At 36.0% G+C, this 24,284-nt stretch overlaps 1 protein-coding gene across 1 annotated transcript; it reads left to right on the forward strand.

Annotated features, from left to right (window-relative positions):
• Positions 1–2,228: 2,228 nt before the first annotated feature.
• On the forward strand, positions 2,229–10,171 carry LOC135648298 (uncharacterized). The gene is made up of 3 exons (XM_065165830.1): positions 2,229–3,494; positions 8,030–8,716; positions 9,376–10,171. The coding sequence occupies exons 1-3, from the start codon at positions 2,331–2,333 to the stop codon at positions 9,961–9,963; spliced, it is 2,439 nt and encodes an 812-aa protein (XP_065021902.1). The 5' UTR covers positions 2,229–2,330; the 3' UTR covers positions 9,964–10,171.
• The last annotated feature ends 14,113 nt before the right edge of the window (positions 10,172–24,284 follow it).

Genomic DNA, 24,284 nt, shown 5'->3' on the forward strand with positions numbered 1-24,284 from the left:
AAAACCAGAGAGTCTCGTTAGTTCCAATGAAAATTGAGTAATATAAAATAATTATACAGAAAGCAAATAACATCCAGAGACAAATTAGAATACAAATATAGTAGAGCAAATAAATTGGAAGCTTAAAGAAAACGTCAGGGTTAATTAGCAATTAAACCACTTAAACTCATCATCAGATCACGGTCTTGGCAACTCATGTTGCATTGACAGGAAGTCCTAAAAAGCTTAGCTCTGACTCACGGTCGCATCGCAGGATACGAGAACATTTAATATGAATGGAGACCGCAGCCTCGCAGATCATCTTGGTGCGTCGATCACAGATCATGTGCCTGGGATCTGTTTGTTGTTAACTTTCCCAAGATATCATCAAATGGCATTTATGCTGTCTACTGCAAACTTGCAAGTCCACCATCTCAAAAGGTGGGACTATCGGATTCACCAGCTTCCATCGGTATCATCTGCATAAACATCTGTGTGTTTGCTTTTTCCTCGGTGCTAATTTGCATTGGAAATTACTAACCTTTTCATCTACTGTTAATACAAGTTATCATCAACAAAGTTACACTATCGGATTTGTTGCACTACTTCATTTTGTCAAGGTTTTTTTTTTTTGTAAAAGCTTTAGGAGTGATGTTGTTGAGACGAACTGGTCTGGTACTTCATTTGTTGTTTAACATTCACTCGTTACTGCTGCCTGTGTTATCTGTAGCAATTTTTTCTGTACTAATCCTACAGAGTTAATTAAGCATGATTGCTACCGACAAACAGTGACAAAGCACTCGTACTAAAGCTTACATTTCTCTCTCATCATCTTTGATTACCTCCTTACAATCTAGTTCAGTTGCCCGATTGTATGCATGGTTGACTGTGATCTACAGATAAAAAGGTCAGATTGCCGGTAACGTCTTCCAAGTTAGTTAATTTTTTCCATAGCTGCCATCACCAAGAATTTGCATCGAGAGCAGGGAATTATTTGTTTGGTGACCCTTGATGGCTAATATCATCAGTTTTTTAATTTGAGTCACAATAAGTTATTATTTATAATCATTAAGTATGAACGTTAGGGCAAAGATACCAAAAGAAGGATCCATGCGTCTTGGATAGTCTCAAATATCTTTACAAGTACTAGAGTCATCTTTTAGTCTTAAAAACGTTTTTTGAGGCTCATTTTGAAAGAGTAAAATCGTCTGAATTTATTCAAAATTGATAATTTGTTATGAGGATAAATGATAACTTATGAGATCATAATGATAAAAGAAAAATTCTTCGATAGATAGATTTCTCGAAACATAATACTTTTTTCTCATCAAAGGACATAGTTCACAAGATCATACTCATTAACACTTAATGTAATTTGTACACCATCATGAGTCACTTGTTCATTTTGCTCTTTGTTCAGGATAATCCTCAAACCCTAGTGTAAGAATCTGAGCATTCTTTGGTATATATAACGTTCCTTTGTGCGGAAGTTTTCGAACCAATCATTGGCATGCTCTATTTTAGTTGGAATTGGATGTTATAATAATAATAAAAAAGAATATTTTTATATGATTCATTAACTCTTATCTATCTTCATCAACAAAATAATATTTTTACTATATAAGAAAAATAAATACTAAAAATATATATATTTTTAAATTAATTTAAATTCAAAAGTAAAACTCTTGTATATCATCTCACATAAATTTAAAAGAATTCTTTAGATACATTTGAGAATATTTTAAGATAATTCAAAAATATTTTTTTTTTAATATATCTCTTACTTAATAAAACCGACACAAATATTATTTTTTTTATGATGATATGTCTAATTCAAGCTCTGCAGCAAATACTGAAGCCCAAGATTATGGTCAATTTAAGATCTGCATGGAGCGTAATTTCCTATTTGATCGGATGAGCAAGTTCGGTTGATTAGAGAATTATCCTCTAATCCTGCTCGATCGAATGTTCTCTTTGACTCTTTTTAATTAAAATAAAATAAATACTGAAATCGGATTTTGATCATAGAATCTTAACAAAGCATTGACTCCGATCAACCTCGCTTAACTCAATCGGAATCCAATCATTTGGTTCCATCCCGGTCCTGCCAGACTGTAAAGAACCTGCGGGTTGGAGAACCTGCGGGTGATGGAGTTTATTGGAATTGATCTGACCTGTCTGCCACATCAGTCTATCGGTCTCCAACGTTCTTGTCGATGTAAAATTAAAAGAGTATTAGACGGATGGTAGTAGAATTATTGGATCACGCACTCAGACTTCGTCACAATCGAATCGACCGACTCTCGTTTTGGCCTCTGCCTGCCTGCCTGCCCCGCTCTGTCTCTTCATTCATGGCGTCGTCGTCGGAGGCAGGATTCGATGAGGCCATTAATGGTTCCCTCTTCGATGGTATGGTTCTCTTCGTGCCCTCCTCCGTTGATATCTCCCTGCCTCAAGTTGGTGCATCTCTGCCACCGCCGCCTGACGCCGCCACCACCTCCCAACCTCAACCCAAACCCCTACCCGTCGATGAAGACCTCTTTTCCGATCTCACCCTCCAGAATCTCCCATCTCCAACCCCCTCCCCCCTTGATCCTCCAACTCCGTCTCCTCTTCCCACTCCAACTCCTACCCCATCGCCTCCCTCCTCGCATCTCCAGCCGCCTGCCTTTCCTTCTCGCCAGCCCTCCCGCAAGAAGAAACGGGCCGTCCGGATTGGCTACGCCCGAGAAACAGCGGGCCCCGCCGCCGCCTTGTCGGAAGACGTCCATCACCTCTCCGATCCCCTTCGTAACAAATCTCCTCCTCCTCCTTGCTCCTCCGGCACCGCAGCAGTCGTCATGGCGATTGCTTCGAAGTCGATTGCAGACGAACCACCTACTTTTTCATATGATTTAGGTGTAGGTTCCGCTCCACATCCCGATACGGCCATATCGGTGGTAGAGAACGACCCGACTCCTGGACCACCTCCTTCCAAATCTCTGGAACAACTCAGAGAAGAGACGGACTATGGGAGCTCGTGTGAAGCTGTCGTCAAAGAAGACAAGGGTCACCAGCCCCCGATGGAAGAAGGAGAAGACGAATATATTTGCTCAGGGGAATCGGCCGCTAGAGAAGGCGCCTTTGATTCCGCAGAGGAGGGACTACAGGTGGTCAGGGCTCAAATCTCCAAAAATCTTGAGTCCATCCAGCAAAGAGCAGCTTCAGCATATGCAGAGAGGAAGGAATTGGAAAGAAGACGGAGAACAGCGGTTGAGACCGTGAATTCCGCATCAGCCAAGCATAAGAACTTGGAAAGAGAGCTTGAGCTAGCCTGTGAAGCTGAGGACTTTGAGAGGGCTGAAAGGGTCAGCCAGAACCTCTTGACCATGGAAGAGGAGAAAAACAAACTCCTACTCTCGTTGAGGGAAGCAGAGGCAGATTGCGAAGTTGCTGAATCAAAGATGCTGGAGGTGTTGGAGTGGCAAATAGCGGCAGAGGAAGAAGGTGTTTTCCTGCTGCAACAGTTTTCTAAGGTAAAACCATCACTACTCTAGAAATTAAAGATAGATAGGAATATTCAGGACTAACTAATCTGGTTCCAAAGGAAAAGCATTTGCTGCTTGGGTATTTGGGCTAATCAGGACTAACGAATCTGAGTTACAAATATTTAGGACTTAACTTGGGCTAAACAACCTACATTCAAATTTCCACATTGTTGTCTAAATTTTTAAGTTCTCTAAGTAATTATCAAGTATTTCATAAGTTGATAGGAAAAATGTTGGTTCTTATCAATATCTAGTGTCATTAGCTACTGATTATTATTATTTTTAAATATAGTTCCTTTTGCAAGCATGCACATCTACTCTGTAGTTTTAACATGTTAACTATTCTTGTGGGCTTGTTTCAATGCCAGATTACAAATGCAGATGCACCAGGGAAACTATTCTTGCTTCTTTATCTGTAAGTCTACCAACTATGTAACAATCCACCTATTGCTCTTGAACATAAAACAGAACCAGATTTAAAGGTCCGACCAAAACCACAAGGAATCGGACCCTTGGATGGTTCACTTTGTTAATTGGATCACTTTAATCCATACTGATCGAAATGCCCTTGTTTATAATTATCCTTTCATTTGTTTTTGAGGGAATTCCAGTCTTTTTTAAGAGAAAATTCAAATTATTTTTCTAACATCGTATGCTACTTTGTCATCTCTCATTGGTCAATTCTATCATTATCACTTTGTCTCACCACCATTGTTCTTCCTTGTCATTGCCCTCTTACACTCTCTTGTTATCACCCTTCTCATTGCCATCCACATTTACTCTATAGTCTCTACCCTCTATTAGTCTCTTTTACAATCTCCCTTTCTCTTTCTCTTTCCAACATCAATCTCTTCAATAACTATCCTTTTTATCCACCTTCGTTTCCAATTTTTTGTCATTTTACGTTGTGCACTCCCATGTTTCTTTTATCAACTAATTGGGAGTGGATTTTTTTGAATCCTATGTTTTCTTGAATAAATTCTATGATAGAGAGACACTTTACATATGTATTTTAGCAATAATTTTTTTCACACATTTTATGATAAAATATTTTTTTATTAATGTAATATATAAGTTTAATTAATTTTATACTTTTTGTATAAAACCAAGTATCGTTGTTTTGAGTGCCATACCCATTTTAGTGATCTAGTCAGATGGATACATACTGATCAATGTTGGTGTATTGTGTGTTGATACGTACTGGTGTTTTGGAGAGGAAGTAAAAGACGAAGAGGAGGAAGAAGGAGGAAGCAAGCAGATAGGATCATACCCGAGAAATGATTAGGGCAAAGGTCGTGTGTGGCGGTAGTGTACAGCAAGGTTGTGACAAGTGGAGGTCGCCGATAATAGCTTGCGTGAGAAGTGGAGGTCACGACTGCGTGAGAAGTGGAGGTGTTGGTCGTGGTGAGAAGTCACAGTGAGAAGTAGAGGTCGCGACTGTGCGAGAAGTGGTGGCAGGTGTTTGAGAAGTGGAAGTGATTAGGGTTAGAAGTTTCCCTTTTATGTGGCGGACCGGACCGGGGCAGTCCGCATACTGATTGCCCCTTTTATTTGTATTTAAATGCGAAGTTTGATAGGTAAACATTACACCATAACCAGTTACTTGTTTTCTGATTGAAATGTACTCTTCATGTTAGATATACGAATATCTGAAAATTCACAAGTGGTGTATTCAACATATCACTTCTGCAAAACGACATTTAGTCACCTAAAGTTAGGATAATGGAGTGTGTATTGTTCTTGTCAATCTACAAAACTAATATTCCTCTTTGCCTAGACAACAGACACCTTAATGCCTTCCAATTTTTGAGGCCTTGAATGTGATTTTTATTTTAAAGAACAGTTTAAGAAAATACAAAATTTTGTCCATTTCTCAAGCCAGTTACTCTCCTTGTCCTGTCAACTGACACAACTCAATGTCTTCATTTATTAAGGCCCTAAACAAGATTTCTAATGAAGAGAAGTTTGATATTATAGATTCAGTATCATCCTTTCTTGCAAGAGTTTTAGATATTATTGTTTGCGCATGATTGAGGAAAGTCAAGTACGCAATCCCCTCGAAGATTTCTTTTTGATTAATATTGCACTGCCATTACCTCATGACCAAGGTCTGCAATTTCGTACCGTACCGGAGTTTCGACGATCGCTCGGTACAGTACGAAACTGTATACCGAGCGGTATACAGCTTGGTATATATATATATATATATATATATAAAATCCGAAAAAGGCGACATCACGTTGTTGAACGTCGCCTTTTTCTAAAATATTTATATATAAATATAAATAAATAAATAAATAAATATATATATATATATATTATTTTATTATTATTTTTCGTTCTGTCGGGTAGCAGACGGTCCGCGTACCAGTATGTCGTCAGACCGGTACGCACCGCCCGTACTAGGCGGTATCATTCGGTATTGCTTTCCTTGCTCATGACTCATATTCTAACCTAGTTGTTGATATAGACTTTTCATCTCCTTTTGCAAAATTGGATTACCAAAAGCTGAAATATTGGCTAGAGCCACATTGGTTCTTCCAACCCCCTTTGCATCTTAGAATTTTTAGCATAAGAGTGGTTATAACTAGCTTTAGGACTTCAAAGCCTCTCAGCTTGCCCTTAATGCCATGAACATTGATAAGATAAAACTCTCAAATCAGTTGGTCTCCAATTTAATTTTCATTTTAATTTTGTCATTTGAGATATCTGAATTTGGAATCTAGGACATTTGCCAAGTGGATTTTAGATAGTTTAAAAAAATCTGTATTTTGTTAGAATTTGTAATCTAACCCTCAGGATGAATGAAAATAAATTATCTTAAAGAACCTACAAACTGAATTTGAAGCAGCTAGCAACCAAACCAATCTTTCAGCTGAATAAAAATTTTAAACAGGTATGTGAAAATTCTAAATGGCAAATGATGATGTTGATTTTGATCATCCCACCAAGCCGGAAAATAAGAACCCATTTGGTCCTTTTTTCTGAAGTAAGCAGCATGTTGCAGAACAAGGAACATTGAGGTGGATCTCACCCAATGTGGGAGGTGACCTAGGCTGAGGTGCTTTAAGAGGGACAAAAATGCACCGAGGTGGATCTTGGAAAAATAGAAGGTGCCAGTAATGTGCCTGGTGAGGTGGAGTATAAGTTGAAAATCAGACTACACTTGGAGGTGGAGTATAAGCTGAAACAAGGAAAAAGGCTTAGAACTTGATAAAATAAGAGACCCCCCCTTTTATCTTCGGAGGAGTTGTCTTTTATAGTATAGATATTGTTTGTATTCAGACCATTGGGAAAAAGATTATTAACTTATTATTTCGTTATGATCTGGAGATAATGTGGCAGATGTGCTGTTGCCAGATTGACTGGATCACAATATTTCTGACAGGTCAAGATGTCTGCATGTTGCACTTGCTTACTTGTGTTTTTTGGGGTCTGTCTTATCTCCACATCAGCAAACAAGTCCATACATAATATTTCAATTGAAATCCAATGTATAAACCTGGTTGTAACATCTCAAAGATTGTAGAGAATGCATTTGGAGGCTCTCAAGTACCAAGTCTACCAAGCCCTTATACAAAAGTTGTTCTGCAAAACAAAGGATAACTAAAATTTGCTGCTGAAAATGATGCTTAGACTGAGATTGTAGATCATACAATGATTAAATCACAAATTAAGGAAAGGTTCCATTAGTTGTGGCCTTTGATGTGTGTTGACTAGCTTCATATCAGAATTTCCTCAAGTAACAACCAGGTTAAGAGTCTTGATCCTAAACCAAAATATTTGTTGGTTCTAAAATGTTTTGCAGAACTTGACAGCTAGCTGAAATTGTGCACTAAACCACAGATCCAAATAATGTTCCACTCGTGGAGCCTTCGTAGGTCAAATCTAGTTGCTATATTTCGTTACTTATCAGAAAAGAAAATTGAATTGAGATATCTGATGATATTTCTCAATGCAAACTGTTTCTTGGTCAATCCCCCTCATCCTGAACTGAATTTTTTGAAAGGCTTTCATTAAGATGTGCTTGAATATGCTGTTTTCTGCACTTGATACTTCTCAGAGATACGATTATGGGTCCCAGATATGAACTTCTAGAGCTGCTTGTATGAGTTTCCAGCAGGAAATCACCAACAGATAGAACTGATTATATGCAAGATGGGCCTTAATGCCTCTTGAACTTTGGATAAGCTATAGCATTTAAGGGTTTCAGCTGGTATGAATTTTCCCTTCCAATTGGTGGATAGTGAATGAGCTTTCTCATATGATGTTTTTCTTTTACCTCTTGAGTTCATTCTTGAAATTGATAGGACATGCCTATTATGGGACAAACATGTTGCTCTATAACATGCCTATCATAGATGAGTTTCAATATGATAATTTTTTAATGTGTAGCAGACTTAGGTTACTCTGTTTATATAATCTTTGCTCTGCACCCATTACTTGTGCTACCTTAGTTGTCTTAGTAAGAAAGAATTAACAGAATGATGTGGTTACTGAAAGATTTCTCTTCCTATCCACAGGATGCAGCTAATTCTGCAGAATCAGTTCTTAAAAATGCAGAAAAAGAGTCTTGTAAAGAACTGGAAGAGTGGCAATCTTCAGTTGAATTGTTAGAGGTTAAGAAGCTGGAAATAGATATTGAGTCACTGTTAGTATCTGAAGCATGTTCAGGATTGGAAAATGCAATAGAAGACCTAGTTAAAAATGACAGGGAAGAAAAAGAAATGCTGACAAGAAAAGGTGTTGTTTTGGCAAAAGAATTGGATGAACTACGAGAATTGGTCATACTGAAGGAGGCAGAGATTGCTGATAACAAGTGCCAAATACAAGATGTTGAGAAAAGAATTTCTAATGTGGTTTTTAAGTTTCACGAGACACAATCTACTATTGTCATGAAGCATGAAAATTTGCTGGCAGTCTTTCTCAAGGGAGAATCTGAGAAAGAGGCATTGTTAAAAAAACAGAAGGAAATTGATGAAAATATCTCTTTATCTGAAGAGAAGAGGAAAAAGCTAATGGAACTTTCAGGAATTTCATCTGCTGAAGCAAAAACTTGTCAGGATTTGGTTGGATTGAAAAAGCATTTGGCTTCTTTGGTTTTGAAATCACGGGAGGACAGAGTGAAGTTCTCAAAAACAGAGGAAAAGATACTGGAAGATATTCAGATACTCAGAGAAGAAATTTTAGCTGCAAGAACTGCTCTACAGGTATCCCTATAATTTAGCAATTAGCCTTCTCACTATACTTGAGTAAAAATAATTTATCCATAAACAGAATCTCCCTTTGAGTTTGACTATGGTGTCAGTGGATAATGGTGACCCCAGGTGTGGTTTAGCCAGCACCTTGATCCTTGAGGCCATAATCCCATCCAAAGCCGACAATATTTGTGGTCTATGCCCAAGACTATCCTTCAATTTGGTCACCCAAACTCTTCTAATTTGAAAATATCAGTGCAAATTCTTCTTTATTATGTCTCTAGGTACATAACTCTGCTGGTTTTCAAAGAATACTTGCAGGATGATCAAATAGTAATTTGAACATCAAAGGAAGATCTGTCTCTTCAATGTTAGTATAAAAACTAAATGAAGCACTACAAATATTCGACAAAGTATCTTTTCTCAGTGTACCCCTCTACCTAGCAATTTTTTTTAGCCCATGCCTTGCTCCTGTGCATATGTCTAGGCCATGGGTCACTTCAGTCAGTCTGCACAGAGTAGCCAACGCTGGTTTTATTAATTCCTTTGAAGTCATACAAGAAAACAGATGGATTATCTATAACGTGCATCTATTGAGCTTAGTCTTGTTTCACACTCTTTCCTGCCAATGCGTCATGCTAAATCCTGACAAACTGAGTTTTATTCTATAGGATCTATCTTCAGGTAGGGCAAGCATCCAACAAGAAGTTGCTTTGTATAAGCAAAGAATAGATTTTATCGAGAAAAGAGGGCCTGAGCTGGAGGCTGAAAAGAAAGTTGCTGCTGCTGCTAGAAATTTCAAGGAAGCTGGGCGGGTAGCAACTGAGGCGAAAGCATTACATAATGCGAAGGAAGATCTGCAACATAAGAAGGAGAAGAACATCTTACACCTAGAAAAGCTAGAGGAGGAGATCAAAAGCAATGTTGACAAAATTCAGGAGAACGAAGGTTTAATTCTACTCAAGGAAAAAGAGGCAGCATTGGCAGGCTGCAACAGGCTCCAATTAGTTGCTGCAGCTGCAAGGGCTGAGAGATTAGCTGCTCTTAAAATGGGTGACCTTGAAGAAGGGAACTTATTACTTCAAGAGGCTGAAGCTGCGGAATCGGAAGCCAGGGAGATTCAGGAAGTCTACAACTTCGATGTAGAGGTGGATGGTAAGAATTTTGTATCGGTGGCATTCATAACCAACCTTAATGGAGATCATTTGACGGAAGTGGCTTCTCTCAACCTCCCTGCTGTTGCTGGTACACAGAGTTAGCTGGTGACACGAGAGACTTTGGTGGTACAGACTAATGTCTCAAGAGCATCAGCAACAGTGAAACGAGGTTTCTAAAAGTATGCTGTATTTTTTATGACCTTTGTAAGAATTGTCCTGTAAAAGCTACAATTTGTAAATGTCACCCCTCATTGAGTAAACTACCCGTAACTCGAGCGAGCATCTAAAGCAGCTTGAATCTTGGCTGACAGTTGGGCGTGGGCATTTCGTTTCTTTAACCTCTTATGTCCAATTTCTGTGGCAATGTCTTTATTTTCATTCATTTACTAAAATACACTGAATAATCTGCACGATACAAAGTGCGAGCAAAAGTTCAGGGTTTGCTCTAGTGATTCATTTTTGGCCTTCAAATTTCAAGGACAGTCACTTTTTCAGTCAACCTATCTTACGTGGTGGTGTCTGATCTTCCTTAATCTACATCGGTGATCAGATCCGGAGTAAAATTCAACCAATTTTTAGGAAAGTTATTTTTGGATTGGTATATTCTTTTTTTTTTTTTTTCTTTTATCAGTGTCTTGACTTTCCTTTTATTAAATGATTGTGAGAGGGTATCCCAAAGTAATCTCTTGCCTTTGCATTAGATCGATTTGTATGGTAAATCAGTGAGGTTAGAGTGTTTTTAATAGGGTCGTAGCACTTTTAACACATCCACAAAAATAGAATAGGGTTGCAATCTTTCTGACACCCCCACAAAACAATAAGTTAAAACTTAAAATACAATATACTATAACCGATTTAGTTGAATCAAAAATATTAAATTTAACATATGATATAAACCAACAAGTTGATCACAATTCTACCAAAAACCTTTTAACTATTCACGAAGGATCAATGATAAGAACTAAAGTTAAAAGGTTATTTTAAAGAGAATGATAAAAATTATGATGAATTTTAACTTATTTTAAAGAGAATGATGAATTTTAACCTATTTTAAAGAATAAAGGTTATTCAACTAGGGCTATACTGAAAATTATGAGCTTATTTTATTTTAGTTTAGGTTTTATTTTATTAAAATAAAAGATCATGTGTCTTTTAATTAGTCATAGGGAGTTTAAAGGCAAATTTGATCTACATTCATAAATTAGGAATATGAATATTATTTATTACATTTAATGAGTTCATTCCCTTTATACTCCCTTTGTAAAAAGATAATTCAAAAGTATAATCATCTTTAACACTAATGAGTATTTTGTTTTTAAGTACTTGCATCAATTTTGAAACTTATCAAGTTTTTCTGCTTGTCATATTCAAAATCTAAAATCTTTGCTTTTCCTTTCAACTTATCAAACTTTTTAATTTGTGACGTTTTAAGGGAATCAAAGTATTATTCTAATTATTTCATCAAATTTTTATTGATAAAGTGATTAGAAAAGTTTCTTTTACTTTAATCTTGAATGATCCGTCTTGTTTCAATTCATTGAAGGGTGTCAATTTATATTTTATATATACCATAGTTTTTAGCTATCAAGGTATATGGTTGCTAAGTTGATGATTTCTATCATTTGGTGTCAAAGCTCAAGTTTTGTATCCATTTATTTACTATCTTTTAGTTTTTCCTTTTCTCTTCTTCTTCTTCTTTTAGCACCATATCTATAATTGATGTTCTTTTTTTATCTTCATTATTATGCTTCTTGTGTTATTACTATTCTTCTTTGTTTTTCTGTACTTTATAGAATAAAAAGAAAAGAAAAAAAAAATCAGAAAGTAAAAAAAAAGAAAAAATCAAAGGTAAACAATTATGGATTCGAAGAATTCTTACAAATTACATAAATCTATCTTCATTCATTTGAATTCTTATTTCGGTTTGAAAATCATTCTTCATTCTAGAAAATATTTTTTGTTCATTTGATATTTGAATTCTAATCTTTGCTTGTGATTGAAGTACATTACACACATATTTAAATTAGCCTATCTTTTATTTGCTTTTAGATCTACCTAATTTCACTACCCTTGAATTGCTATAATCCAAATTATTTGTTTAGGTACCTTAGTTAATTTAAAAACCTAAAAAACAAAACAAGAGAGGTAAAGATAAGAATGGTCACATCAGTATAAAAAAAAGTCAAATCTTGAGTGAAACACGTGAGGGAGTCTTAGTGAGGCTATTCTAACTTTGCTTTTCAAGTTTTAAATATGTCTAAAGATAAAGAAGTGAGTTTTTCATCAAATGATCTTTTGGTTTTAGTAATGCAACAACAATTTGAATGTACGTTCAAAGTGATTAAAGATGTAAGTGATCATCTAGAAAGGCATGATAATATAATTAATAGATTGCAAGGTAAACCATGGCATGGAAGACAACCAACCTTTGTAAATAATGAATATGAAGGTGGAGATGACATGGATGATGATCAATTTACTCTAATTGATCAAGATATTAATCTTAGGAGACAAACTAGGAGAGGATATTTTGATGGTGCGGATAAAAACATAGGTAATATCAAAATAAAAATTCCTCCTTTTCAAGAGAAGAATAATCCAGATGCTATTTGGAGTGAGAACAAAAAGTAAAACTAATCTTTGAATGTCGCGACTACTCCAAAGAGAAGGTAAAATTAGCCGCTGTTGAATTTTATGATTATGCTATTGTTTGGTGGGATTAATTGTGTAAAGACGGGCATAGAAATGGTAAAAGGCTTATAGAGACTTGATTGGAGATGAAACAAATCATGAGGAGGAGATTTGTCCCTAGCCATTACTATAGGGATTTGCATCAATGACTATAAACTTTGACATAAGGTTTCATGAGTGTAGATGTATATCACAAGGAGATGGAGATAGCCATGATAAGGGCTACCGTGGAGGAAGATCATGAGGCCACCATGGCATAATTTCTGAGTGGATTAAACAAGAACATTGCTGATTTTATGGAGTTGCAACATTTTATATGGAGATTGAGGATATAGTGAATATAATAATGAAGATTGAGAGATAACTCAAAAGAAAAGATACAAGGTATGATTCAAAACCTTATTTATGTTCTTCTTCTTCTTGGAAATTGAATTAGAGTAAAAAGGATGATAAACCCATTATTAAGTCTAAAATTGATGAAACTAAAGACAAAAATACATTAGGCAGCAAGGGTAAAGGTGAGAATCAGTCTAATCAAACTAGAGGTATTATAAGTGGATTGGGCATGGATATATGACACACGAATATCCTAATAAGAAAGTTATGATCATGAGGAATAAGAATGTAGAATCTAAAAATGAGAGAGATGATGATGATGACATTCCAAAGGATCCTAGTGATATAGAGTATGCTAAAGGTAAAAAATTAGTTGTTTAATGCACACTTAGTTTGTAAAATAAAAATAATGAACATGATGAACAATGTAAAAATTTGTTTCATACTCATTATTTGATTACTAACAAGTTGTGTAATATAATTATTGATAGTAGAATTTGTACAAATGTGACAAGTACCTTACTTGTGGAAAAACTGAAATTACCTACTATCAAACATCTAAAACCTTACAAGGTATAATGGTTAAATGATAGTAGTGTAGTAAAGGTAAATAAGCAAGTATTAGTTTCTCTTTGTAGATATAAGGATGAAGCTTAGTATGATGTGGTACGTATGTATGCATCACATGATGTCGGGGAGACCATAGCAATATGATTGAAGGGTAATATATGATGGACAGAAATATCAATTTGGGCCTTTACCTCCAAAGATAATTTTTGAAGATCAAATGCATATAAAATAATAATATAAGGAGCTTGAGTCTTCATTAACCAAAACTTTAGGGAGAAAGCAAGAAAGAGAGAAAAAAAAAAAGTGAGTTGAGTGGTAAAAATGAGAGTGTTGGGCAACACAAGGGGATAGAAAACAAGGAAGGTTTGAGTGAAAGAAAAATGAGTATTTATGCCAAAATGAATGAAGGTTTGAGTGAAAGAAAAATAAGTATTTATGCCAAAATAAGTGATGTGAAGAAAGTTTTAACCATGAGGCAGCCCTTACTTATACTTATGTACAAAGATATTTTGATTGCTTCTAACAAAATTGACAAGAGTTAGTCTAGTGTTATTATTGATCTTTTGTAGGAAAACGAGAATCCCTTTCTCGAAAAAGTTCATAATGGTTTGCCACCAATTAGAGAAATTAAGCATCAAATTGATTTCATTCTGAGTGCAAGTATACCAAATAAGCCAGTATATAGATGCAACCCCGAAGAGATAGAGAAAATCTAAAAGCAAGTAAGTAAGCTTATGGAAAAGGAGTATGTGTGAGAAAACATGAGTCCATGTGTAGTTTATATTTTATTGGTGCCTAAAAAGGATGGATCTTAGAGAATATATGTTGATTGCAGAGTCATTAACAAAATCATGGTAAAGTATAGATATCTTATTCCTAGGTTAGATGACATGTTGGATGAATTATATGGTTCTTGTGTATTCTCAAAAATTGATTTGAAATCTGGATATCATCAAATAAGAATGCATGAAGGTGATGAATGAAAAATCACTTTCGAAACTGAACATGGTTTATATGAATAGTTGGTAATGCCTTTTGACTTAACTAACGCATTTAGCACTTTCATGAGATTGATAAACCATATTTTGCATGCTTATATTGAAAAGTTTGTAGTTGTTTATTTTGATGATATACTTGTGTATAACAAAGTTTAGATGAGCAAGTAACCCATTGAAAAGCTATTTTTGATGTGCTTAAAAAAAAAAGTTATATACTAATATAAAAAAATACACTTTTTGCACTAATGAAATTATTTTTGTCGAATATGTTGTTTACTATAAAGGAATACATATTGTCCAAGAAAAAGTGAAAGTAATTAGGGAGTGGCCAAAACTTACTAGTTTTAATGATGTTGGAAGTTTTCATGGTGTTGCTAGCTTTTATAAAAGATTCATTAAGGATTTTTCTATAATTGTTGTACCATTAACTATGTTGAATCCTATATTTTAATGATGAAATCAATTAATGAGTTTATGATTTAATCTGTATTTAAGAAAAGTGATGCAGGACTATCTTAGATCATGAAAAGGTAAATTGATTGGAGCAGGACAATCAAATAGTGGGCCGGAGTCAGAGATTGAGCATCGAGTAGGAATAATCGGGCATTACGCTAAGATCGGATATTGCGTGAGTCAACATGTCAATGGATCAAGCCGAAGGTTTAGACGACGTGCCAAAAGTTCGAATAAAGTTTGGATGAACAAATGACATGGCGGACAATATAAGATTTATGTCTTAATCATCATAGTTTAGGTCTTAATTAAGTTAGTTTTGGGTATAATTATGCTAACTCAATTAGGAGCCCATTGGGCTTGAATCAGGATTGATTTGGGCCTATTGGGAGGCCCATTTAGTGACCCACAATTGGGCCAGGCGATGGAACCGCTTATGAACTAGAACATACGAAGTGTTCGTTTTTCAAAAGATCGAGTGATGATACCGCCAGTGTTAGGTGGTGGTACCGCCCAGACTGGTGGTGGTACCACCAGTACATGGTCTTCTCTATTGTTCGATGATAGTACTATAGGAAAATCTAGGAACGACATCACATGCGCCGTGAAAGAATAGAAAATAAAAACCCTAAATTTTCTAAAAAGGTGTTCATTGTCGTATGGAGATTGATGCGCAAAAACTCGTAAAACTTAAATCCACATATGAGATAGTGTTTTACTTAGGGAGATCATATATCCCTGAATTCCTATAGATCAGTGGGATTGGATGAAGGAGTTTAAGTGCCCTTCTCTTTATCGAAAATCCACATAGCAGGGTTGCGTTGATGCTCCTTAAATTGTTACCCAAATCTCCACACCTACTATCTGAGGAGGAGAAAGGAAGAGGAGAATAGGATGTGGCAACTAGGAAGCCTAGCCTTGGGCCTTTGGTTCCCTCCTATTTATAGAGGTCCCCTATCAACTTAACCCTAATGGATCCTACTCTATTGGGTATTGGATCTCCATCCAAATTTCCAAGCCACTTAGATTAGTGGATTCCTATCCAATAATCTCTCATTAGCTCTTATTAGATCTTATCCGTATGATCTAATAATTTAGGGGCTTATTGGATATCTAATAAGATAGGGAATCCAACGGATATCTCATATTCGAACCTCTACTCGTCGCTGTTACGATTAAAATCGACACTAACATTTACACCTCTCTCTTTTATGCTTAGACTTCACTTCTCCCTTTAGAAGAACTTCTACGTATTAGGAAGAGGTGACTCTACACTTCAAGAGAGATTGTACATTTTTTTCCTCAAGTATACTTTCCCCTTTCCACTCTAATTCTTGCTTAAGTAGGAAAGAGTGGGATATTTATAGACCCCAAATGACTTAAAAAGTAAAGCCAAAAAGTGTCTCATCTTAGGTTTCCCAAGTCCTGGCGATACCACCACCATTATTGGATAGTACCATTGTTTGCCAAACTGACAACTGGCGGTACCATCACCTGTCAGTTTGATACTGAGCGATACCACCGCCCAATTGGCACTGACACTAGGTGGTACCACCGCTTAGTTTGGTAGTACCACTGTTTAGTTTGGTAATACCATTGCCTAACATAGTTTGGGAGACTATGTTTGGGTGGTACCACTGACCAGACAACTTGGGAGGTCGAGCCTTAGGTGGTGCCACCGTTTGGGCTAGCTAAGGGTCACCGAATGGGCCTTCTACTTGGCCTAAATAGCCCCAACTCAGGCCTAATGAGCCTCTAATTGAGTTGACATGGTTAACCCCAAAACTGACTCAATTAAACTCTAAAGTAATTTGATCAAGATATAAGTGATTATAAGCATGAATCACATATTGTCCAGTATATCATTGGTTCATCTGGTGCTTCGTTTGACCCTTTGGTGCTTCGTTTGACCTTTCGGTACATCGTTCTCTCCTTCGGCGTATTGCCCAACCAACATGTTGACTTTTGCAATATTCAATCTCCTTGGCGTAATTTTTTATCCTTTTGGTTCGATGCCTGAACTTATGGCTCTAAGACTTCTATTAATACATTGACTAGTCCTCCGGCCCAATGTCCAATCTTCTGACATGTTCCATTCTGACCCAACCTCTTATTCCAATTCTTTAATCAATTTATCTTTCTCTGATTAAAGTTAGTCCTATGTCACTTAAACGCACATTAGATAATAACTTTATCAATTGGTTTTATCATCAAAATCCGAGATTCAATAGTCACAACACCTACCATATGTGTGTGACCCTCTAGGCCCAATATTGAGTTGACCATGAGTCATACCTATTAGAATTCCTTTTCGCTTAGTGAATTATTATTCTCATAATAATTCACTTGACTCATCAATTGTGGACATACTAGGTAACTATAATGTAGTCCCTAAATAATACAAGGGGATCCACTCTTTTGAACCTATTTATCGTTAGTTATTGTATACCTATAGTCTCTGACACAATAGTGCCTAATTTGCTACAACCTACTAATATGAACATTGTTGACACTATGATATTTTTTTCAGCCCACAATGTTGCCTCATAGTTTTCAACATAGCCCACTCAAATATGATAGCTCATTAGCATATTCCTTAGATAAAGTTACAACTATTTTAAGGTGCTTTTCTTCGTGACTAAGGAATGCATTAAAGAAGTTGGTTATTACGTTTAAAACACTTAATTTCAAAATTTCCTATGAAGGGTTGTTTCATGCACTAGTACTTATTTTGGTGTTTAGGGGTTAGAAGGGGTGGTTTTAGAAACTGATGATATTGGCAGAAGCTTTCTTGGAGTGCTCTCTTAAACTCTGTATATCTTGGATTCGTCATTGAGTGGTGAGTATTTTATTTTTAGTTTTGTATCCTTGTTTATTATCCTTTGGGTGGTGATCTTTCTGTATCCCTTTGTAATTTTAAACTTGGTGGTGAGTTTTCTTTTTAATCTTATTAAAGTTTTATCGTGAGTTTGTTCCTTTCCTACTATCTTCTTTCTTCCGAAATTCATTCTTCATTTTACCCTCCTGGTATCAGTTTGGTATCAGAGCTAAAGGCTAGAGATCATAACAAGGCTGAATGGAAAAGATATTATTGGTGAAGGTTGTTAGGATCGAGTCGGCACTAGAGGGGGGGGGGGGGGGGAGGGGTGAATTAGTGCGTACGTCAAAATTACGTTGAGTTAGAAATCTTCGTATGATAAAATCATATTAAGGAGTATATAACATTAAAAATATTCGTAAGAGTATGTAGCTAAAGTAATAAGAAAGTAAAGCAGTTTGCAATAAAGATAAACAGTAAAACAGAAATGCAAACCGATTTATAATGGTTTGGTCGTCGTGACCTACATCCACTCTCGATTCCTCTTTACTCGAGGCCACTGGCTTTCACTACTGATCTTCCTTTAATGGGCGAAGCTCAACTACCCTTTTACATTTTTTTTCTTTTCACGGGTTTAGGAGACAACCCTTATAAGCCTCACACCTCTGTTGAATGATCTCAAAACTAGGAAGGGAGGAGGGCACTTAGCAATTTTATAACCCAGAATAATAACCCCTTTTTGCTCTCATTCATGCTCTTCCATACAAGAATAGCTGGGGTATTTATAGACCCCAAATGACTTTAAAATTGGAGTTAAAAAAGTGTTTAATCTTGGATTTTGATGATGAAATCAATTGATGAGTTTGTGATCTACTTTGCGTTTGAAGTAATGCAGGACTAGCTTCGATCAAGGAGAGAAAAATTGATTAAAGCAAGAGGAATCAAACATTAGGCTGGAGTGAACATGTCAGAAGATTGGACGTTGGGCTGAAGGATCGGTCAATGTATCTACAAAAGGCTTCGTCCCATTAATTTGGACATCAAGCCGAAGGATCGAATATTGTATCAAAAAGATTGGAAGTTGCACAAGTTAACATGTTAATTGGGCAATATGACAAAGGAGAGGACGATGCGTCGAAAGATCGAACAAACAATGGATGAACCAATGACATACCAAACAAAGGATTCATGCTTTATAATCATTTATCTAAAGATCGAAGTAGTTTAGGGTGCTAATTGAGTTAACTTTTAGTGTAATCATGTTAACTCAATTAGGAGCCAATTGAGTTTTAATTGGGACTAATGTTGGCTCATTGGGAGGCTTATTTAGTAACCCAATATAAATATCCATTCCGAAATTTAGATAAGGAGCTATTTGTAAATAGAGGACCCATATGTAAATATAAAAATTTTCTGAACTGTTAAATTGTAAAAAAAAATGAAAAAATAAAAAAAAAACAAAAAACAAAAAAAGAAAAGGGGTGGTGGTTTTATCCCACCGCCTCCCACGCATGGGAAACAAAGAGAGAAGCTGCGAGGCGTTGGGGAGAAGAAAAGTAGAGAAGAAGGGAAGAAGAGGAGGAGAAGAGAAGAAGAAGAACAGGGAGAAGAAAGGGTAGAAGAAGAAAAGAAGAGAGTGGCGGCGGGAAGGGCTGCAGCGAGGAGGTGTGGGGCGTCGAGAAGGAGAAGGGAAGAAGAGGAGAAGAAGAGAAGAAGAAGAAGAGGAAGAAGAGAAGAATAGAAGAAGGAGGAGAAGAGAGGGAAGAGGGAGAGGAGAGAGAGGTGGCGGCAGCTAGGGGAGGATGTGTGTGGCGTCGGGGAGGAGAAGGGAAGAAGAGGAGAAGAAGAGAAGAAGAAGAGGAGGGAGGAGATGGCTGCGGCACCTCTGTTTCCTGCAGGAGGAAACAGAGGAGAGGAGGCACTGTGCGTCGGGGAGGAAAAGGGAAGAAGAGGAGAAGAAGAGAAGGGAAAGAAGAAGGGGTTGGGGCTGCGGCGATGGCAACTACAGCCGGAAGAGAAGAAGGAGAGGAAGAAAAGAAGGTGAGGAAGAAGAGAGGAAGGGGAGGTGTGCCTGCGGTTGTGGCAGTTGCAGCTGTGGTTGGGAAAGAAGAAGAGGAAGGTGTAACCGTTATTATTAAATATTTAATTTAATAATAATATAACTGTTCTCATTATGATTCATAATTCATTATCATGAATTTCTTTATTTATTATGATTTAAATGATTTCAATTTTTTATTCTTTATGCATGAAACCGTTATTATTAAATTACATATTTAATATCATTAAAATTCTTAATTATGGTCCAAACGTTACAAATTTAAATTAATTCTTGAACGTTATGATTTGGTGATAATAAATGTTCTTGATGGGAGAACATCTATATATATGAGAATTTTGGTCCTTGGGCTCAATCATCTCTTTGAAGCGAAAGACTTTCTTACATCATCTAAAGTGAAAGTTCTGAGCCAAGAAGTACCAAAGTTCAAGAAGAAACCTTTGCAGAAATTCTTGGCGACAATGGTTGGAGGTACGCTATTTTGTTTCCGTATCAGTTTTTATTGTGTTTCTATTATAATGATTTAGAAACACAAGTTGGTTTCAGTGATTTCTTACATTTGGTATTAGAGCCTTTTGACCTCTGCCTTGATACGAAAGAGTTTTCATTTTTTATACCATGAAAATTATTTGATTTTGGTTTCTTCTTGGAAACTTCTTGATATATTGAAAATCATGAGGAAATATTATTTTCAACATTTTAGTTGGTAAAATGCTCGTATGCATATTTAGTTATATTAAATTATGCTTATGAGCAAATTTTTTATGTTTAAAATGTCTAGTGATCCATATAATCTTAATTAATTAAGAATTAGCCACAGCATCCTTAATTAATTAAAATTATATATAAAGTTAAAATAAGGATCACATAAATAATTAAACATCATATTGTGACTGATTATATTTCATATAATAATTGTTATCCCACAGGATCTTTTATTATATTTAATATAATTAATCAGGATAAAATATCAGATTATTTTCATAATTTACTCACAGGGATTATGAATTGGAATATAATTTGATAGTTTTATCATAAAGACCATATGAATCTATTTGAATTAAGAATTTAGCCCACATGCAATTTTTATGTCATGAGATTCATATTTTTTGCATGTTTTACGTTGGTAAAATATGTAATTTAGTCTATTAAGCTTCAAATTTTGACATATGCATGTTTGATTTTATGCAGTTTCTCAAACTGTTAATTTCTCTGATATTTGATATGATATTCCTGAACTTAATGGTGATAACTATAAGATATGGAAGGAGAGGGTTCTCCTCCATTTAGGGTAGATGGATATTGATTATGCTATCAGGAAAGACGAACCACCTATAGTCACTAATACCAGCACTCCAACTGAGATCACGTTATATGAGCGATGGGAGCGATCCAATCGGCTCAACGTGATGTTTATTAAAACTAAGATGACTGCTGGCATACGTGGTTCTGTTGACCAGCATGAAAATGTCCGAGACTTGCTAAAAGCTATTGATGAACAATTCGTCACTTCGGATAAGGCACTAGCAAGTACCCTTATTATGAAATTTTCATCCCTTAGACTTACCAACATAAAGGGTGTTCATGAGCACATAATGCAAATGCGAGATATTGCGGCTCAACTTAAGAAACTTGAGGTTAATATGTCAGAATCCTTCCTGGTGCACTATATTCTGAACACCCTTCCACCTCAATATAGCCCTTTTAAAATTTCATACAATACACATAAGGATAAATGGTCAATCAATGAATTAATGACCATGTGTGTTCAAGAAGAAAAGAGGCTAGTGATGGAATTGGGTGAGAATGCATTAGTAGTAACCACTCGAGGGAAAAACAAAACTGACAAACATCAAGCCAATAAGAAAGCTCATTAGCAGGGAAAAGGTAAAATACCACCCCAAGCTGATGTCAAGAAAGAAGTAAGGTATTTCTTTTGTAAAAGAAAGGGACACATGAAGAAGGAATGCACGAAATTCCAACAATGGCTTGAAAAGAAAGGTAAACCAACCTCATATGTATGTTATGAATCTAATATGGTCAATGTTAATATTAACACCTGGTGGATTGACTCTGGATCAACAATCCATATTGCAAACTCTTTGTAGGGTATGTAAAACCTAAGGAAGCCAGTGGGAAGTGAGCAAAGCATCTTATCAGGAAATAAGATGGGCTCACATATGGAAGCAATTGGAACATGCATTTTAACTTTAAGTAGTGGTTTTGTTTTAAAATTGGAAAGAACCTTTTATGTACCAAGTTTCTCACGAAACTTAATTTTTGTTTCCAGACTCGTACCATTTGGGTATTCCTTTAATTTTAAAACACATCATTTTGTTTATTACATAAATCTGATTGTGTTGGGAATGGTATTTTGTCTGATGGTCTTTACCGTTATTTATTACAAAATGATAATACTCAAAGTTCAATGAATGTTCATGCTGGCATTAAGAGGTGTAATATTAATGAGGACTCCTCTATGTTATGGCATCGGAGATTAGGACATATCTCCATAGAGAGAATTAAGAGATTAGTTAAAAATGGGGTACTTAGTACTCTTGATTTTACTAATTTTAAGACTTGTGTGGACTGTATTAAGGGAAAGCAGACTAATAAGTCCAAAAAGGGTGCTAATAGGAGTTCAGACTTATTAGAGATAATTCATACTGATATATATTATCCAGACATGGACATACATGGTCAGAAATACTTCATCTCTTTTATAGATGATTACTCACGATATATGTATATATATTTGCTTAATAACAAAATTGAAGCATTGGATGCCTTCAAAGTCTTTAAGGCTGAAGTTGAGAACCAATGTGGTAAGCAAATTAAAATTGTGAGATCAGATAGGGGTGAAGAATATTATGGTAGATATACTGAAAATGGACAAGCACCTGGTCCTTTTGCTAAGTTTCTTCAAGAACATGGGATTGTTGCCCAATACACTATACCTGGTTCTCTAGACCAGAATGGTGTTGCAGAAAGAAGAAACCGAACCTTATTAGACATGGTGCGGAGTATGCTTAGCAACTCTAGTCTTCCTAAGTCCTTGTGGACTGAAGTACTAAAGACGGCTGTGTATATATTAAACCGAGTTCCAACCAAGGCTGTCCAAAAGATACTATTTGAACTATGGAAAGGTTGGAAACCGAGTTTGCGACATATGCGCATTTGGGGATGTCCGTCTGAAGTCAGGGTATATAATCCACAAGAGAAGAAACTGGACCCGAGGACTATTAGTGGGTATTTCATTCGATATGCCGAAAAGTCCAAAGGTTACAGATTCTATTGTCCATCTCACACAATTAGGATTGTGGAATCAAGAAACGCTAAATTTCTTGAGGATGATGTGATTAGTGGGAGCGATCATATCAAGAACATAGTTTCCGCACATGATCATATAGAATCTCAACCTTCCATATCAAATGATAGATTGGTTATAGTTCATAGCACTCCTCAAGTACAAACTAGTGCTGAACAACCAATCATTGAAATTCCATAAGTTGTTGATAGTATTCTAATAGATCAAGCAGTTCAGGAATTACAACAAGCTCCTGAACAACTAGTTGAACCACAAGTTCCTCAAGGAACCATTAGTACAACATTAAGAAGATCTACTAGAAATAAAAGATCAGTAATTCCTAGTGATTATGTTGTATATCTATAAGAATCTGATTATAATATTGGTGCAAAAAATGATCCTGAAACATTTTCATAAGCCATGAGTTGTAAAGAGTCAAATTTGTGGCATAATGCCATGAAAGAAGAGATGAATTCCATGATGAGCAATGGAGTTTGGGATCTTGTAGAGTTGCCTAATGAAGCAAAGGCTATTGGTTGTAAATGGGTCTTTAAAACAAAGAAAGATTCGTTAGGCAACATTGAGAGATACAAGGCATGACTTGTTGCAAAGGGATTTACTCAAAAAGAGGGAATCGATTATACGGAGACGTTATCTCCTGTATCTAAGAAAGATTCTCTACGTACAATTTTGGCATTAGTTGCTCATTTTGACCTTGAATTGCAACAAATGGATATGAAAACGACATTTCTAAATGGAGATCTAGAGGAAGAGGTTTATATGAAACAACCTAAAGGTTTCTCCTCTAGTGTTGGTAAACACTTGGTTTGCAAACTTGGGAAGTCTATATACGGCTTAAAACAAGCCTCCTGCCAATGGTATTTTAAATTTCATGAAGTGATTTCTTCATTCGGATTTGTTGAAAATCCCATGGATCAATGCATATACCAAAAGGTTAGTGGGAGTAAAATATGTTTCCTTGTTTTATACATATATCATATTTTGCTTGCAACCAACGATAAGGGTTTGCTACATGAGGTGAAACAATTCCTTTCTAAAAATTTTGACATGAAGGATATGGGTGAAGCATCTTATGTCATTGGCATTAAGATCCATAGAAATAGACCTTGAGGCATTTTAGGCCTATCACAAGAAACCTATATCGATAAACTTTTAGAAAGATTTCGGATG

The sequence above is a fragment of the Musa acuminata genome, chromosome BXJ3-9 (genome assembly GCF_036884655.1).
Source record: "Musa acuminata AAA Group cultivar baxijiao chromosome BXJ3-9, Cavendish_Baxijiao_AAA, whole genome shotgun sequence".
Taxonomy (NCBI): Eukaryota; Viridiplantae; Streptophyta; class Magnoliopsida; order Zingiberales; family Musaceae; genus Musa; species Musa acuminata.